This window comes from Pyrus communis, chromosome 15 (genome assembly GCF_963583255.1).
Source record: "Pyrus communis chromosome 15, drPyrComm1.1, whole genome shotgun sequence".
NCBI classification, from domain to species: domain Eukaryota; kingdom Viridiplantae; phylum Streptophyta; class Magnoliopsida; order Rosales; family Rosaceae; genus Pyrus; species Pyrus communis.
The window spans coordinates 22,892,474-22,912,751 of record NC_084817.1 but is presented as its reverse complement, the minus strand read 5'-3'; the positions used below and the strand labels follow the sequence as shown (position 1 = coordinate 22,912,751).

General features: G+C 37.2%; 1 protein-coding gene and 1 pseudogene across 1 annotated transcript; both read left to right on the top strand.

The window, feature by feature from the left end:
• The first annotated feature begins 2,571 nt into the window (after positions 1-2,571).
• LOC137717437 (disease resistance protein RPV1-like) lies at positions 2,572-8,697 on the top strand. The gene is made up of 6 exons (XM_068456810.1): positions 2,572-3,302; positions 3,475-4,585; positions 4,902-5,189; positions 5,293-6,980; positions 7,111-7,161; positions 7,476-8,697. Exons 1-4 carry the CDS (start codon positions 2,824-2,826, stop codon positions 6,892-6,894), a joined length of 3,480 nt encoding a protein of 1,159 aa, XP_068312911.1. The 5' UTR covers positions 2,572-2,823; the 3' UTR covers positions 6,895-6,980; positions 7,111-7,161; positions 7,476-8,697.
• Positions 8,698-14,005: 5,308 nt separating this feature from the next.
• Positions 14,006-19,995, top strand: LOC137717304 (disease resistance protein RPV1-like; annotated as a pseudogene).
• The last annotated feature ends 283 nt before the right edge of the window (positions 19,996-20,278 follow it).

The window sequence follows — 20,278 nt, the reverse complement described above, 5'->3', positions numbered from 1 at the left end:
GAAGTCTAATTCCCTTAGTATATATAAAAGAAGGATGACAGTTGTACTAATAGTTTCAATTAGAGGTTGCTCTTCATAATTCACGTTCACTAATTTCAAATAAAGCTTTGTCTCTTATTAATTTTTTCTTTTTAATTTTTTATTTGAAAGTGTAAAAGCATGATACTTGTATCCCAAATGTGGGATACGTGTATCTGTCCAGTCAAAGTGTATCCATTAACCAGGATATGTATCCAACAAGTATCCGAGAGTATCCAGCAAGTATCATTTCCAAAAAGTATCGAACACGGGACATGCAACCAAAGTAAAGTATCTGGGCATCATAGGGGAGATGTAGATGAGATCTATTCAATTGTTTTGGTTTTTATGTGTAAATAGGTTTTGGATTTTGAGGGCATTTAGGAATATTCATGTGAATTTTCTGTTATATTTGAAAGATTTTATAAAAAGTGACATTTATGAAAGTGAGTATTAAATTTTGGCTATTATTGATAAATTCTCTTTTACGTCATCAAGTTTTTTTTTTTTTTTTTTGGTGAAAAGTTGCTTTATTCCAACACAATAATTACACAAGAAAATGCCCAAATACATACACATAAACAAAAATAAGGACCTCAGAAGCAACTAAAGACCCCAAAACAAAGAAAACACTGAAACAAACCCTAGCAGCTTCAACCCGTCGTCGCCAAAAAGCCGCTTACCAACCAACAGAAACAAATGTTCCCTGCACACACCTGAAAACGAGCTGAATAGAGCCCCAAAACTAGAAGAAAACGGAGTGAAAACAGAATCGGAAAATATGGCCGGGTCGGGTCAACATACAACCGGGTCGAATGAGGGATCTGGTTCCCTTTATTCTCCCCTCTCTCATTTCCCCTGCTTCTTTTTTCAATTGGTCCTTCTTCCCCCTCATTTTCTCTCCTTTTTCTCCTTTCTTTTCTTTCCTTTCTATCACAGCCGTCCATCTCTTCTTTTGCTTTCATCTTAGCCACACACATGGCACATCCCTTGCTCCAGATTTTTGGAGCCTTCTAAATGAGGGAAAATTACAAAAATGCCCCTAACTTCAAACGTTAATAACTCTTTCGTTATAACTCCGTTTCACGAACGGTTTGCGCCTACGCTTTTGTGAGATTGAGCTCTATTCGAAAATATGAATTGTGACCTCGAACGGTTTACGAATTTTAAACAATTAATTCCCAAACTTCACTTTTCGTAACTAGTTTAATTAAAATCTAAATTCAATTAAATTAATATAAATTCTTTAAAAATAATATAAAATATCAATAATACAAATATGTAGATTATAACAGTGAAATCCAAGAACGGGATTTCACAATATCTGCCACACTTCGGAAGAAGCTTGCGGGAAGAAGCAACCAGTTAGCAACAAGGCCAACAAAGTGAGACCCAAAACGAAGGAAACCAGTGGGAAAGAGCAACCTACTAGCAACAGTGCCATCAAAGGCAATCCCAAGGAAAGTGGAAGAAAAATGAGAAAAAGATGGAAAGAAGATGCAAAGAAAGGGCAAAAGGAAGAAATGACAAAATGACAAAAAGGGAAAAATAAGTGGAAGGAAGGAAGAAGGAAAGTGGAAGGGGGGAGAAGGGAGAAAAAAAAGGGAAAAGTGGAAAAGAAGTGGAAGAGAGGAAGGAAACTAGGGAAAAATGGGTTACAGACAGAGAAATCAGGGGCACAAGAAGTTGCAAGAAAGTGGCTATCATGCCCTTGGAAAGCGGGAAACATAAGCTCAGGGTGAAGGAAAGGAAAAGAAAAGTGGAAAAGGAAAAGAAGAGGACTGCCACCGATCCTGGCCATAGTTAGGGTTGGCGGCTACAGGAGGGACGAAATGGAGAACCCTCAAACACTATTGAGAAGGGCTCTCACAAGGAGAGAAAAACTGAGAGCTTACCTCATCAAGTTGGAGGTTAATTGCAACCGCTTACAACATCTTGAAAACATTTCAGTGTCATATTACTTATCATTTCATTTCAATATCATACATCCGATAGAAATTCTGTTTAATTGACCATGAAATAATGAATGGAAAATATAGGGTTCATATTTGTACTGAAGTGGTTGACACTATTGTGCCACGTGAAAAATAATTTAAAAAATTTAATTAGTACTTTGGAAAAAAAAATTATTGATAGAAAAAAACAAAGTGTTCATCTTGTTCTTCCCCTGCCACTCGAGCAACCACTTCCATCTCCATCTCCTTTTCTCTGTCCATCACCACCCCCATTCGAACTTTGAACAACCAGAAAAAACGATCTCTGTAATAAATTTATAATTTGGTACCAAAATTAAAATCAAATCCCTAAAATTATAATTTGGTACCAAATTTTAAATTTACTACAATATGATAGGTAGTTTAAAAAATTAGGCATAAGAAATGAGTATGAAAGAACAAAAGTGCTACTCTTACTACTTATGTATACCATCATTTGTATCATTTTTCTAATAAAGAAAGAACTTACATGATTTGACGTGTCCTACCTCTGTTAGAGATATAGGTATAAACATTGGGCAAGTAATTATACAAAATTATTAAGAGAAGACGAGAAAATTACAATCCGTGAAAGCTCGTGGGCCTAGGCCTTGTAATTTTCCAAATCGCACCAGTGTGCGAACCCGTTCCACAAAGTGAAATTTGAGCATCAGTTTGACCGACACCGTTGTTTCTTGGAAGAAGATGCGAAAAACATAAAGCATTCCTTTCCTATTCCCCTTTCCCTCCAATTTGCAGGTCAATCGAGTCTTTCTGTTCTTAAAATCCTCTTCATCTTTGATGCTCATCGGTGACCAGGTGCGATCGATCAATGGCTGCTTCTTCTTCTTCTGGCCGTCAATGGAAATACGATGTGTTCATCAATTTCAGAGGGGAAGACACTCGCAAGGGCTTCGTCAACCATCTTGACAGAGCTCTGCGTCAGAAATCAATCAACACCTTCATCGATGCCCAAGAGATCAGAAAAGGCGACCACCTTTCCGAGCTCCTGACAGCGATTCGAGAGTCAAGGCTTTCGATTGTTGTTTTCTCTCAAAACTATGCTTCTTCCACTTGGTGCTTGAAGGAACTCGTGGAAATCTTGAAATGCAAGGCTACCAAGGAACAGATTGTACTCCCTATTTTCTACGAAGTTGATCCGTCTGATGTTTGTAAACTCAAGAGTAGATTCGGTGAAGCTTTTGTTCAGCACGATCACGATTCCAACGCTGAAATGGAAGAGGTTCAGAGCTGGAGATCCGCTCTTACAACGGCCACCAATTTATCCGGCTGGGATTCCCGAAACTATAAGTAAATTCTAATTTGTTTTAGTTTCCTATTAATTTTGAGATTTTTTTAGGCTTTAGGGTTATTGCTTTATGTTTTTACTTTTCATTTTTCATATTTTTTTAAACTAGCAGATGAAAACTTGTTATTTGATGTTGTTATTATATTGTTATTTATTTATTTATTAATTTGACAGGGAGGATGCAAAGCTTATTGAGGAAATTGTGGAAGATGTTTTTAGAAAATTGATCCACATTTCATCAACACTACGCAAAGATAATGGCTTGGTTGAAATGGATTCTCATATGCACGAAATGCATTTATTATTACATCCTGATCCTTCTGGGGTGGAGTTGGATGATGTTCGCGTTGTTGGAATATGGGGTATGGGTGGTTTAGGCAAAACAACCATCGCTAGAGCTGTTTACGACGAAATCGCTTGTCGATTTGAAGCTTGTTGCTTTCTTGAAAATGTTAAGGAGGGTTTCATGAAGCATGGTGAACTACATATGCAGACACAACTTCTATCTAGTATCTTGGGCAACAAGGTAGGGAGTTCCGACATATTGAAAAAAGGTTTCCACGTGATGTTAAAAAGCCTTGGTCACAAAAAAGTTCTTGTTGTTGTTGATGATGTAGACAAATTAGCTCAAGTTGAAGCCTTACTCGGAAAGGAACATTCTTTTGGTGGTGGAAGTAGAATCATTATAACAACTAGAGATGTGCAATTACTAAGCAGAGCTGATGCGATATATAGCCCCAAGATTTTATGTGGTGCTGGAGCTCTGGAACTCTTTAAGCGGTATGCCTTCAGAACAAGCCAACCCACCAGAGATTATGATTATCTTTCGTGGTGTGTCATACAATATGCTCAAGGTCTGCCTTTAGCACTCAAAGTCTTGGGAGCTTTTCTTGATAACAAAACTGTACGCGAGTGGGAAGATGTGTTAGAAAAGATAAGGAAAATCCCACAAAGGGAAATTCATGATGTGCTTCAAACAAGCTTCGATGGACTAGATGACGCAAAGAAGGACATCTTTCTAGATATTGCATGTTTCTTTAAAGGAATGCAAAAGGACTATGCAATTGAAATTATGGACGGTTGTGGTTTCTATCCTCATACTGGTATAAGAGTTCTAATTGATCGAGCTCTCATAACTGTCTCATGGAGGGGGGAACTGGAGATGCATGATTCACTACAGGAAATGGGTCGGGAAATAGTTCGCCAAGAATCTATCAAAGAGCCAGGGAGACGAAGCAGGTTGTGGAGTTATGGAGATGTTCATCATGTGCTAACTCAAAATACGGTGAGAAATCATTTTCTTATGCAATGTTTAGTAGAAAGCTTCAACTTTTGACCAAAATCTATTTCTTAGGCCTGTTTGGTAACAATTTTTGTTTACAATTTTAAATTTTTAGTTTTGATTTTTTTAATAATTAAAATTGAAAACGATTACCAAACAATTTATGTGTTTTCAATTTTCAGATTTCTAAAAAAATAATTAAAATAAAAGTTAAAAACTGAAAACGAAATGATTATAAAACGGCTCCTTAAGAAACAAGCATTAACTTCATAATCTAAACAAAGGTTCTCTGTTTTTTCCTTCACTTTGATTTGCACAGGGTACAGAAGCAGTTGAAAGCATAATCCTGGATTTGTCGAACTCAGATGAGGTATGCTTAAATGCTGAAGCTTTTGATAGTATGACTCAACTAAGACTTCTCAGGATCAGTCATTCTTACGGCAAACAACACCTGATTGGGCACTTAAAGTTTCTTTCTCATGAGTTGAGGTGTCTTTCCTGGCCTGGATCCCCCCTTAGGTCTTTGCCATCCAACTTTCAATTCAAAAATCTTGTTGACCTTGACATGCAATATAGTTGCATTGAACAACTTTGGGAAGGAACACAGGTACCTACAATCACCACTTACATTTATATGTCTCTTTTAAATGTTTGGGTTCTGATTGAGATATCTTATCAAGTAATGCATGTTTTCATGAATGTTTTAGCAGACGTTGGGAAAGTTGAAATTCATCAATTTAAGATATTGCGAATACCTTAAGGAAACGCCTGACTTTACAAAGGTGCCAAATCTTGAGAAGCTAATTTGTGCAAGTTGTATAAGTTTGGTTGAGGTTCACCCATCTATTTTGACTCTTACAAACCTTGTTTTATTGGATCTGAGTGGGTGCAACAAACTTACGATTCTAGCCAGCAGCATTCGTATGCAATCTCTTGAAACCCTTGATCTTTCTAGGTGCTCGAGTCTTGAGATGTTTCCAGAGATTTTAGAAGTTATAGAGGAACTGCAAGAGCTTAATTTATCCCAGTCAAAAATTAAAGAATTGCCCTCGTCAATTAATAATCTCACGGGGTTGAGATATTTGAAACTAAAAGATTGCAAGGAACTTAAGAGCCTTCCTAGCATTCGTATGAAATCTCTCAAAACCCTTGATCTTTCTGGCTGCTCGAGTCTTGAGATGTTTCCAGAGATTTTAGAAGTTATGGAGGAACTACCAGAGCTTGATTTATCCGGATCAAAAATTAAGGAACTACCCTCGTCAATTAATAATCTCACGGGATTGAGATATTTGAACCTAAAATATTGCATGGAACTCAAGAGTCTTCCAAGCCTCATTCATATGAGATCTCTCATAACCCTTGATCTTTCTGTCTGCTTGAGTCTTGAAATGTTTCCAGAGATTTTAGAAGTTATGGAGGAACTACTTGAGCTTAATTTATCTGGGTCAAAAATTAAAGAACTGCCCTTGTCAATTAATAATCTCACGGGATTGAGATATTTGAACCTAAAAGATTGTAAGGAACTCAAGAGTCTTCCAAGCGTCAATCATATGAGATCTCTCATAACCCTTGATCTTTCTGGCTGCTCAAGTCTTGAGATGTTTCCAGAGGTTTTAGAAGTTATGGAGGAACTACGAGCACTTAAGTTATCCGGGTCAAAAATTAAAGAACTTCCATCATCAATTAATAATCTCACGGGGTTGAGATATTTAAAACTGAAAGATTGCAAGGAACTTAGGAGTCTTCCAAGCATCAATCGTATGAGATCTCTCGTAACCCTTGATCTTTCTGGCTGCTCGAGTCTTGAGATGTTTCCAGAGATTTTAGAAGTTATGGAGAAACTACGAGCGCTTAATTTTTCCAGATCAAAAATTAAAGAGTTGCCCTCGTCAATTAATAATCTCACAGGGTTGGGGTATTTGGTCCTAAAAGATTGCAAGGAAATTAAGAGTCTTCCAAGTAGCATTTGTCAACTTAAATCCCTATGTTATCTCTCTCTTTCTGGTTGTACAAACTTTGAGGTGTTTCCAAGCATTGAAGAAAATATGGAAGGATTAACAGAGCTTCATTTGGATGGAACATCTATCAAAGAGCTTCCTCCCTCGATTGAACGGCTTCAGCAGCTTGTGCTATTAAATCTGAGAAATTGCAAAAGCCTTGTACATCTTCCCGACACTTTAAGTAACTTGGCGCACCATTTAGCTCTCAATCTCAGTGGGTGCACAAATCTTTCTCAATTTCCTGTCAACTGTGAGGATTCAGTATTGTGGGGTTATCTAGTAGATTTTGATGATGACATGCTGACATTTTGACACGTGTACCACTCTCCAAAACATCATCGGCATCCACTACAGAGCTCCGTCTTGGCTCCTCTCCGCCCCAACCCCCAAATTTCTTGGTAATCAAAATCCAAACTCAATATCTCTACATATGGAATACATTTGTTGCCGATCTTTTCGTTTGTGTTTGGCGGGGTTTCAATTGCTTTTTTGCTGCTTTTCTTATACTTTTGATTTGTGCTTGTGCAGAAACTGTGAAGATTTTGCTGTGTCAATTCCTATTGCAAATTTGTGTGAAAGGTAGCTTGCATTTCCTTTTATCCTAACATTTCTATATCTGCAAATTATAGTGGATGAGCGCTCTGAATTTGTGTAAATGAAGTCTTTCTCGCCAAGTGAAACCATAGTATTCATCAAAACAAACAAGAGCTGCTATACAGCCTTTGAGTTTTACAGAGCATTGCATGGTGAACATCCATCTCGCCTTAAAATCTTTCCCAATATGTGGACAGATTACTTCGTACATGTTGTGTTGAGATTGCTTCCCTTTACGTTTTTCCGCCACTCTTTGTGCGCCATTGCTGGTGAGTTTGATCTTTAAGTTTCTTTGGTAGGAAAAATATCTTGGAAGTCTGGCACACAACAAGAGGAGGAATAAATAAGAGCCTCAATGATTTCATCTCCCTCTTCCGAAGAGTGTCCCTTGTACCAACTAATGTTAAAGTTGTAGACGCTAGAACTGAATGGTTCTGGTAGTTTCAGGTTAGTATACTGCTTGGAGTATTTGTGTATATATTTGTTTCAAGAGATGAAATCGATGGGCGAAGCTCTCTAACAGACGTCTCATCCAAGCGAAGCTCTCGTAATCCTTCCATATTTCAGACATTTTCTGGAAGGGCCTCAAGCTTTGAACAACTAGAAAGATTATGAAATTTAAGGGACTTGAGTTGAACAATGTTACTTGGAAGAATCTCGAGTTCTCTTCAAGGACTTTCCAGAAAGTGTCGGAAATATGGAAGGATGGAAGGATTAAGAGAGCTTCTCTTAGTTCCTTTCCACAGGTGTTGAATGTGACTATAGTGTGTGTCAAGGTCAACAAGATTCTTAGGGTTAAAGTCGGATGACAAAGACTTTAGGGGACAATTAGGCCAGAATAGACAACTTAACTTTCCAAAAATAAACTTCAAATCCTTGCATTGTCCTCGAGCAGCATCCAAGTCATCTTTTTGTTGGTAAATAGTATGAGTGGACTTAGTTCTGTCATTTTAACAAAAGCTGCACCACATTGTTTGAGTGCGACCAAAGCACAATTATGCTTTCAACTGCTTTCGTAGACTCGATAACCAAGAATTGCATGTTTCTCATGAATTGGTTCTTGGTCGAAGTTGAATATAATATATATCTCACTGTGTATTTTTGAGTTAACGCAGGACAAACATCTTCATAGCTCCACAACCTACTCAACCTTCCTACTTGAAGTCTCTTCTTCTAGCAGTTTCAATTCTGCTTCCTGTTGCCGCCTGAGAGCACGAGCAGAAAAGTTAAGCAATAAAGTGGTCTCTCATATAAAGAGGGGAACCGCCGCCTGAGTACAAATAAAATGCCAATTAACGTATACTGCTTCCCTTATTTTACCCCTCCCCTTCTCTCTTGTCATTATCCGACTGAATAAATGGCAAATTAACCTTCATGAGGACGAAGGCACTACAGATATGCTTATACTTTTAAGACATACCTCAAATGTATTCTGATCCAAACAAATGAGTTTCAAAACTGGTGAACAGTAGATAAACGATTCACCCATTTTGATCATCAAATATACAAGTTGAACCAAAGCAGTATTTTAAAACAGTGTTTTACCTGTTGAATCAGAGGACAAAATTGAAAACCCATGTCCCTCTGTCCCCCCTCCCGCACCTCCCTGCCGAAAATCCTCTCCCCTAAATCCCGGCGAACCTCTCTCTCCAACCTGTCAACCCTTATGTCCCCCTTCCTTCTCTCAGTGCAGCCCATACCGCTGCTTGATTTGCTGCACCTAGGTCTGTCTGCAAGACCTCTCATTCTCTCTTCTTCTCTATGTGTAGGCCATAACTTTGTCTGCAACAACACTCTCACAATCCCATCGAACAAAGCAGATAACATGGCCCCAAACCCCAAACGTGCAATCACAAAACTACCCCCACAATCTTCACCCCTGTCCGTCCGATCCGATATCTAAAGGCGCAAAAGAGTAGTTTTGCTTGTTTCAAGACTGGGCCGTTTTGGTCCAGGCCTTCAGGCCTCGGTCTGGGCCCCTTTGAATGCAAGCCGAACCTGGAAAATCCATGACAAAGCAAAAAATCTTGTAGAATGGCAATTTGGTAAATAAATCAAAATCAGAAAATTTGTACTGTAGCTTATGAATATCAGCCTGGTGTTAATATTGTAAATAAAGTGAAATCAACCCAAATTTGCACGGTGCCATCCTCTCCTTTATGTGGGAACAGATTCTTTCCTGAGCTTAGGAGGCTGAGCCTTCTAAGCAACGGATCCGTATCATTGAAATTTGATTAAACAACTGTAATTATTATAACTTTTAGAGGGGCTCTATGTTTGTAGCCGTTGGATCAAATTTCAACGATCCGGATCATTTGCTCAGCAGGCTCAGCCTCCTAAGCTCAGGAGGGGATCCGTTCCCCTACTTTAGACTAAAGTACTGTAGCTTAAGAATATCAGCCTGGTGGTAATTTTGTAAAGAAAGTGAAATCAACCCAAAATTGCATAGTGACATCCTCTCCCCTGTTTAGACTAGATAGTCGCTAGACTTACCTCATTGTCTTATTTCCTCACTCACGTTATATTTAGGGATAAACCCACTATAAAAAGTTAAAAAATAAAAATGTTATTTTCCCACCTACTATTATTCCTCAAATAACCCTTAATATATATATATATATATATATATATATAATTAGAGATAAACTTTTCTCTTAAAAAAAGAAAGGGATTTGTGTGTAGGTTTCGGAGACAACACATCAAGTTGGACGATTATCAATGCCAGTTGCGACAAACATGTTTTACTTGAATTATTACCTCAACCTAATGAAAACGAATTCCAAGAATTCTCATAGGAAAACGTGAAACAAATTGCATCCTAACGTAATGCAAATTCAAATAAAAGGTCACAGAGCTATACTTCAATTGTACAATGTCGACAAATCAAGATGACCCACATAAAATTATCTTTTTTCTCTTCAACGGAAACATAATCATCTACTTCTTCTATAGAAACGTTATCTTCTAAGTTCATTTTTTTTGTTCTCTTTGAATGATTTTGCTTTTTCTGAATGAAAAGAGATGGGAATGATGAGTTAAGGTTTAAGAGAGACAAATCGTCTAAACATAGTGTGAGAGTTATCACTTCCAAACTTTTCTTTTTTATTTTTTTCTAAAAAATTTAAAAAAAAAGTAACGCAAAAGGGGATAACTAGGATCCTTATTAGTCATTTTACAAATAGATAAATTTTGTAATTAAAAATTTCATAAAAAGATGGATAGGAAGATAAGAAACATTGAAGTAAGAATAACAGCTCCCTTAAACTAAAGTAGAACATGAAAACACTTTCATCACAAAAAACTATGGGCTCCGTCGGATGACGTTAAAAGGTGGAAAAAAGGTATTGAGCTACTTATCACTCTCCCAGATTGCAGTCCTGCATTGGATGTCGCCTCGGTTGGTGTGACTTAAAAGGAAAAGTAATAAAAATGATTTGAAAACTTTGAGTTTTAACAATAAAGATAAAATAAATAGTATCAGTTTGACTTTTTAATGTAAAAATTTTTTTGTTAAAGTGAACAGTACCGCGAGCTTTTTGTTAAAACTCCCTATTCTAAATGCATTGTTTTTAGGTACGGTTTATGGTCATGGGGAATATGTTTTGCACCGAATTACGAATTCATCGCCGTTATGATTTGAATGGTTGAACTATTGGAAGATTTACAGACAAAGATAAAATTGATGAGAATAACACATTGAAAGATCTCGATCTCACATTTGAATTTCATATGGACAAACTGTTGCGAGAAGCACTTTTTAAGTAAATCCTTCCGAGTTTTTATTTGTTGCGGTTTTTTGAATTTCATATATTGCATTTTACAAAATGTATTAGTGATTACCTGTGAGTGATTTTCATTGCTTAAGCATCCTTCTGGAACAACATTTTTTTTTGGGTAACAATCTCTCTGGAATAACTTCATTGATCATAAGATTAATAAACTTATGCAATATAACATTAGCTTTTCGATCAAAATGGATTTGATATAAGAATTCTCTTACGTTTCTGCAATTTACGACGTCGTTCTACGTTTCAGTACTATATTTTTTCCTTCAGGGAACAAGCTTGATATTCTTATGAAGTCTTAACGCTACATGTAGATCTACAATCATTAATACATAGTGTGTTCACATCTCGTAGATTTTGCTGCTTATCGATTATGCATGTGTCCCCAAAAAGAGAATGTTAATAAGAATTGGCTGAGTAAGCTCTTCCACATTTTAATCATCTCTTGGAAGCTTTCCTCCTCTTTGTTTTGCAGACAAATATCACTAGACTGCATGTTTCTACAATCTCAGCAAATTATCGATTATAGCCTTTTGTTGGGTCTACGTTTTAGAGCTCCCGAGGATCTGAAGGGATTTTCACAACCTCCTGCCACAACGCACAACTATGAGAGTTTACTTGCTAATGATGGTAAGCATATCTTTCTGATTACAAATACTTATCAAATGAACTTGTATTTGTTTTACGTATGTTTTGATTTCTTTTCTATTTAGTGTTGCGTATAGTTTTCCGATTAATGATTATTTTCCCTAGAAATAGTAAAGTCATACACTCAGAATAAATGCAGGAAAAGGATTGTAGGAAAAGAAAATCTGAGCAATTAATGACAACTCGGCAACTGGTCTAGTTCTTATTACAATTTAAAATTCGGGCCAATAGACTTTAGTACTGGTCGACATTTTGGGATTTGGAACATCCTCACTCCACTAGGGGGTGGAACATGTATCCTTACCATGTTATTGACATCTAGGCGGCTGACTAGCACTCAACGCTTTTTAGAACCTTGATTTTCATAACTTTGAAATGGCACGCACTTGGAAGAATGAAGAAATGGGAAAGAAACATAATGAAAATGACATTGAATGGAACAATGTTGTCTTTCCCTCCAGCCAAGCTTTTAATACCAACTGAATTCCCTTATGTCCTCGCATTTTACGTATTTCATATTTGAACTTATATTCCAATTTGAATAGGTGTGACTTTGCAAGGGGAGCTTTTGATTCCTCCTAAAGGTCTTCTACTGGTAACCCATGAACCTGGCTCTGTCAGTACTGCACCAGGTCCTCACATCAGAGGAAGTCGGTTGAAAGCTTATTCTCTCGGTGACAAAGAAGTCGATCTCTTACTCCCTGGTACAGGAAGGTACTTCTTTTGTTTGTACTTTACACTTACTATTTGCACTTTTGCGCTCTGAAATATTTTGAAGTTTGATGCCGTAAGCATTTGGATCTTCTGTTACCTTGGTATGAGTGAAACGACACCCTAAAAGATTCATGATATACGGCCTAACCTTCTAATCAACTTTCATCTGATTTGGATAGTTATGCTTATGCGAGTAACTTAGTAGCACGGTCAAGCAATGGTAATTAGATTGCTGAAAACAAAGAAATTCATTGCTCAAAAACTGTTGCTGGATTCGGTGTTTCATTCATTGTTCGAGCAGCACATAGTTATTGTCAGCTGAATCTTTCTCAGGTTAAGGGTGCAATTAGGCGTAAACATGCCGGCCCTGGCCAAACGTAAGCATGCACAGGAAGAGGTCGATTCAACAGAAGTAGAACTCTTTGAATTCTACCACGTGGTTCTTTATATGGGGATAATCGACATATTGCAGGAGTACAATGTGGAAAAGAAATTCGAGCATGCTTACAAATCGTTGAAGAATATTGACCCTCAACGCATTTCTGCTGTCGAACCGGAGCTGTACGCTAAGCGTTTCATCAATTTCATGAAGAGTGTTTTCCCGGACCTGCCGTAACGTTTTCTTACCTTTTTTCTGTTCATAGTCACTTGCGTAATCATTTGTTTGTAAAGTTGTATAATCTAAGATTTCAATGTATGAATAGCAATATTGAGTAAATAAAATCTGGAGTAAATTACGTTTTATCCCATCACGTTTGAGGTTAATTACAACCGTTTACAACATCTTGAAAACATTTTAGTGTCATACATTACTTATCATTTCAACATTTGAGGTTAAATAATGAATGGAAACTATAGGGTTCATATTTGTACTCAAGTGGTTGACACCTTTGAGTCATGTGGAAAAATAATTTAAAAAATTTAATTTTTACTTTGGAAAAAAAAAATCTATTGATAAAAAAGACTGTTCATCTTGTTCTTTCCATGTCACCGCAACCACCTCCATCTCCATCACCACTCCCATATCCACTTCTTTCTCCATCACCATCCCTATTTGAACTTTGAACAACAAGAAAAACAATCTCTGTAATAAAATTATAATTTGGTACCAAATTTTAAATTTACTACAATATGATATGTAGTTTTAAAAATTCGGAATCTTAACGAAACATTCATGGTACTGTTCACTTTTAACGTTAACGACATTTTTACCTTGAAAAGTCACTCTTGGTAATATTCAATTACACCTTTATTTTGTCATTTTCGTTAAAACTAAAGTTTTTGAAGACTTTTCATTAATTTTCCTTTAAAAATTAGGCATAAGAAATGACATATGAATGTGTCATCTTAAACAAAAATGCTACTCTTACCACTTATTTATACTATTATTTGTATCATCTTTCTAATAGAAAATGATTCACATACTTTAACGAGCCTTACCTCTATTAAATAAAATACAAATTATAATAAAAATACGTGATAAACATAGCATTATATGTCTTGTCCAAAATTATTAAGAGAAGATGAGAGAATGACGGTCGAATAGTGAATGGTCGTGGGCCTGGGCCTTATAATTTTCCAAACCACACCAATGTGTGAGTGCATTTTAGCCCATTCTACAAAGTGAAATTTGAGCATCTCTTCGGCCGGTGCAATTATGCGGAAAACATAAAGCCGTCTTTCTTGGAAGAAGATGCGAAAAACATAAACCGTTCTTTGCTTTTTCCCTTTTCCTCCAATTTGTTGATCAATTGAGTATTTCTGTTCTTAAATTCCTCTTCATCTTTGATGCTCGATCATTGGTGACCAGGTGCGATCGATTGATGGCTGCTTCTTCTTCTTCTTCTCCATCTGGCCCTCAATGGAAATACGATGTGTTCATCAATTTCAGAGGGGAAGACACTCGCAAGGGCTTCGTCAGCCATCTTTACAGAGCTCTGCGTCAGAAACCAATCAACACCTTCATCGATGCCCAAGAGCTCAGAAAAGGCGACCACCTTTCCGAGCTTCTGACAGCGATTCGAGAGTCAAGGCTTTCGCTTGTTGTTTTCTCTCAAAACTATGCTTCTTCCACGTGGTGCTTGAAAGAACTCGTGGAAATCTTGAAATGCAAGGATACCGAGAAACAGATTGTACTACCCATTTTCTACGAAGTTGATCCGTCTGATGTTCGTAAACTCAAGGGAAGATTCGCGGAAGCTTTTGCTCAGCACGATCACGATTCTAACGCCGAAATGGAAGATGTCCAGAGCTGGAGATCCGCTCTTACAACTGCTACCAGTTTATCCGGCTGGGATTCGCGAAAATATGAGTAAATTCTAATTGTTTTAGTCTCCTATTAATTTTTAGATTTTTGTAGGGTTTAGGGGTTATCGTTTTAATTTTTTAGTTTTCATTTTTTTTTTTTTTTTTTTTTAAACTAGCAGATTAAAACTTGTTATTTGGTGTTGTTATTATATTGTTTTTTTTTTTTTTTTTTTTTTTAATTTGACAGGGAGGATGCAACGCTTATTGAGGAAATTGTGGAAGATGTTTTTAAAAAATTGACCCACATATCATCAACACCACACAAAGATAATGGCTTGGTTGAAATGGATTCTCATTTGCACGAAATGCATTTACGATTACATCCTAATCCTCCTGGGGTGGAGTTGGATGATGTTCGCGTTGTAGGAATATGGGGTATGGGTGGTTTAGGCAAAACAACCATCGCTAGAGCTGTTTACGACGAAATCGCTTATCAATTTGAAGCTTGTTGCTTTCTTGAAAATGTCAAGGAGGGTTTCATGAAGCATGGCGAACTACATGTGCAGACACAACTTCTATCTAGTATCTCGGGCAACAAGGTGGGGAGTTCCGAAATATTGAAAAATGGTTTCCAGGTGATGTTAAAAAGCCTTGGTCACAAAAAAGTTCTTCTTGTTGTTGATGATGTAGACAAATTAGCTCAAATTGAAGCCTTACTCGGAAAGGAACATTCTTTTGGTGGTGGAAGTAGAATCATTATAACAACTAGAGATATGCAATTACTAAGTGGAGCTGATGCGATATATAGCCCCAAGATTTTCTGTGGTGCTGGAGCTCTGGAACTCTTTAGGCGGTATGCTTTCAGAACAAGCCAACCCACCAAAGATTATGATTATCTTTCGTGGCGTGCCATACAATATGCTCAAGGTCTGCCTTTAGCACTCAAAGTCTTGGGAGCTTTTCTTGATAACAAAACTGTACGCGAGTGGAAGAATGTGTTAGAAAAAATAAGGAAAATCCCGCAAAGGGAAATTCATGATGTGCTTAAAACAAGCTACGATGGACTAGATGACACAGAGAAAGGCATCTTTCTAGATATTGCATGTTTCTTTAAAGGAATGCAAAAGGACCGTGCAGTTGAAATTCTTGACAGTTGTGATTTTTATCCTCATACTGGTATAAGAGTTCTAATTGATCGAGCTCTCATAACTGTCTCATTGAGGGGGGAACTGGAGATGCATGATTCACTACAGGAAATGGGACGGGAAATAGTCCGCCAAGAATCTATCAAAGAGCCAGGGAGACGAAGTAGGTTGTGGAGTTATGGAGATGTTCATCATGTGCTAACTCAAAATACGATGAGAAATCATTTTCTTCTGCAATGTTTAGTAGAAAGCTTCAACTTTTGACCAAAATCTATTTCTTAGGTCCATTTGGTAACGATTTTTGTTTACAATTTTTAATTTTTAGTTTGGATTTTTTTTTTTTTTTTTTTTATAATTGAAAATTGAAAACCATTACCAAACAAGTTATGTGCTTTCAATTTTCAGATTTCTAAAAAATGATTAAAACAAAAGTTCAAAACTGAAAGCTAAATGATTATAAAATGGCTCCTTAAGAAACAAGCATTAACTTCAAAATCTAAACCTCTCTGTTTTTTCCTTCACTTTGATTTGCACAGGGTACAGAAGCAGTTGAAAGCATAATCCTGGATTTGTTGAACTCAGATGAGGTATGCTTAAATGCTGATGCTTTTGATAGTATGACTCAACTAAGACTTCTCAGGATCAGTCATTCTTATGGCAAACAACACCTGATTGGGAACTTAAAGTTTCTTTCTCGTGAGTTGAGGTGTCTCTCCTTGTCTGGATCCCTCCTTAAGTCTTTGCCATCCAACTTCCAATTCAAAAATATTGTTGACCTTGACATGCAATATAGTCGCATTGAACGACTTTGGGAAGGAACGCAGGTACCTACAATCACCATTTACTTGTATATGTTTCTTTTAAATGTTTGGGTTCTGATCGAGATGTCTTATTAAGTAATGCATGTTTTCATGAATGTTTTAACAGACGCTGGGAAAGTTGAAATTCATCAATTTAAGATATTGTGAATACCTTAAGGAAATCCCTGACTTCACAAAGGTGCCAAATCTTGAGAGGCTAATTTTTGCAGGTTGTATAAGTTTGGTTGAGGTTCACCCATCTATTTCGACTCTTACAAACCTTGTTTTATTGGATCTGAGTGGGTGCAACAAACTTATGATTCTAGCTAGTAGCATTCGTATGCAATCTCTTGAAACCCTTAATCTTTCTAGGTGCTCGAGTCTGGAGATGTTTCCAGAGATTTTAGAAGTTATGGAGGAGCTACCAGAGCTTGATTTATCCGAGTCAAAAATTAAAGAATTGCCTTCTTCAATTAATAATCTCACGGGGTTGAGATATTTGAGACTAAGAAATTGCAAGGAACTTAAGAGCCTTCCAAGCATTCGTATTAAATCTCTCAAAACCCTTGATCTTTTTGGCTGCTCGAGTCTTGAGATGTTTCCAGAGATTTTAGAAGTTACGGAGAAAATATCAGAGCTTTATTTATCTGGGTCAAAAATTAAAGAATTGCCCTCATCAATTAATAATCTCACGGGGTTGAGATATTTGAGACTAAGAAATTGCAAGGAACTTATGAGCATTCCAAGCATTCGTATGAAATCTCTCAAAACCCTTCATCTTTTTGGTTGCTCGAGTCTTGAGATGTTTCCAGAGATTTTAGAAGTTATGGAGGAACTACTAGAGCTTAATATATCTGGGTCAAAAATTAAAGAATTGCCATCGTCAATTAATAATCTCACGGGATTGAGATATTTGAACCTAAAAGATTGCAAGGAACTCAAGAGTCTTCCAAGCGTCATTCATATAAGATCTCTCAAAACCCTTGATCTTTCTGGCTGCTCGAGTCTTGAGATGTTTCCAGATATTTTAGAAGTTATGGAGGAACTACTAGAGCTTAATATATCTGGGTCAAAAATTAAAGAATTGCCCCCATCAATTAATAATCTCATGGGGTTGAGATATTTGAACCTCAAAGATTGCAAGGAACTCAAGAGTCTTCCAAGCATCATTCATATGAGATCTCTCAAAACCCTTGATCTTTCTGGCTGCTCGAGTCTTGGATTGTTTCCAAAGATTTTAGAAGTTATGAAGGAACTTCTAGAGCTTAATGTATCTGGGTCAAAAATTAAAGAATTGCCTTCATCAATTAATAATCTCACGGGGTTGAGATATTTGAACCTAAAAGATTGCAAGGAACTCAAAAGTCTTCCAAGTGTCATTCATATGAGATCTCTCAAAACCCTTGATCTTTCTCGCTGCTCGAGTCTTGAGATTTTTCCAGAGATTTTAGAAGTTATGGAGGAACTACTAGAGCTTAATATATCTGGGTCAAAAATTAAAGAATTGCCCTCATCAATTAATAATCTCACGGGGTTGAGATATTTGTACCTCAAAGATTGCAAGGAACTGAAGAGTCTTCCAAGTGTCATTCATATGAGATCTCTCGTAGCCCTTAATCTTTCTGGCTGCTCAAGTCTTGAGATGTTTCCAGAGATTCTAGAAGTTATGGAGGAACTAATAGGGCTTGATTTATCCGGATCAGAAATTAAAGAACTGCCCTCGTCAATTAATAATCTCATGGGATTGAGATTTTTGATCCTAAAAGATTGCAAGGAACTCAAGAGTCTTCCAAGCATCATTCATATGAGATCTCTCAAAACCCTTGATCTTTCTGGCTGCTCGAGTCTTGAGATGTTTCCAGAGCTTTTAGAAGTTATGGAGGAACTACTAGAGCTTAATATATCTGCGTCAAAAATTAAAGAATTGCCCTCGTCAATTAATAATCTCACGGGGTTGAGATATTTGAACCTCAAAGATTGCAAGGAACTCAAGAGTCTTCCAAGTGTCATTCATATGAGATCTCTCAAAACCCTTGATCTTTCTGGCTGCTCGAGTCTTGAGATGTTTCCAGAGATTTTAGAAGTTATGGAGGAACTACTAGAGCTTAATATATCTGGGTCAAAAATTAAAGAATTGCCCTCATCAATTAATAATCTCACGGGGTTGAGATATTTGTACCTCAAAGATTACAAGGAACTCAAGAGTCTTCCAAGCGTCATTCATATGAGATCTCTCGTAGCCCTTAATCTTTCTGGCTGCTCGAGTCTTGAAATGTTTCCAGAGATTTTAGAAGTTATGGAGGAACTATTGGGGCTTGATTTATCCGGATCAAAAATTAAAGAATTGCCCTCGTCAATTAATAATCTCACGGGATTGAGATTTTTTATTCTAAAAGATTGCAAGGAACTCAAGAGTCTTCCAAGCGTCATTCATATGAGATCTCTCAAAACCCTTGATCTTTCTGGCTGCTCGAGTCTTGAGATGTTTCCAGAGATTTTAAAAGTTACGAAGGAACTACTAGAGCTTAATATATCTGGGTCAAAAATTAAAGAATTGCCCTCATCAATTAATAATCTCACGGGGTTGAGATATTTGAACCTCAAAGATTGCAAGGAACTCAAGAGTCTTCCAAGCGTTATTCATATGAAATCTCTAAAAACCCTTGATCTTTCTGGCTGTTCGAGTCTTGAGATGTTTCCAGAGATTTTAGAAGTTATGGAGGAACTACTAGAGCTTAATATATCTGGGTCAAAAATTAAAGAATTACCCTCATCAATTAACAATCTCACGGGGTTGAGATATTTGAACCTCAAAGATTGCAAGGAACTCAAGAGTCTTCCAAGCGTCATTCATATGAGATCTCTCAAAACCCTTGATCTTTCTGGCTGCTTGAGTCTTGAGATGTTTCCAGAGATTTTAGAAGTTATGAAGGAACTACCAGTGCTTAATTTATCCGGGTCAAAAATTAAAGAATTGCCCTCATCAATTAATAATCTCATGGGGTTGGGATATATGGACCTAAAAGATTGCAAGGAACTCAAGAGTCTTTCAAGCGTCATTCATATGAGATCTCTCGTTGCCCTTAATCTTTCTGGCTGCTCAAGTCTTGAGATGTTTCCAGAGATTTTAGAAGTTATGGAGGAACTAATAGGGCTTGATTTATCCGGATCAAAAATTAAAAAATTGCCCTCGTCAATTAATAATCTCATAGGATTGAGATTTTTGATCCTAAAAGATTGCAAGGAACTCAGGAGTCTTCCAAGTAGCATTTGTCAACTTGAATCCCTATATTATCTCTCTCTTTCTGGCTGTACAAAATTTGAGGTGTTTCCAAACATTGAAGAAAATATGGAAGGATTAAGAGAGCTTCATTTGGATGGAACATCTATCAAAGAGCTTCCCCCCTCGATTGAACATCTTCAGTGGCTTGAGTTATTAAATCTGGAAAACTGCGAAAGCCTTGTACATCTTCCCGACACTTTCTGTCATTTGGCGCGCCTTGCAGCTGTCAATCTCAGTGGGTGCACAAATCTTTCTCAATTTCCCGCGAACTATGAGGATTTAGCACGCTTGTGGGATCATGTAGTAGATTCTGGAATGGGGCATGCTGATATTTTGACACGTATACTACTCTTCTGAACATCATCGGCATCCACTACAGAGCTCCGTCTTGGCTAGGGTTCCTCTCCGCCCCAACCCCCCAATTTCTAGGTAATCAAAATTCAAACAGAATATCTCTACATGCGGAATACATTTGTTGCC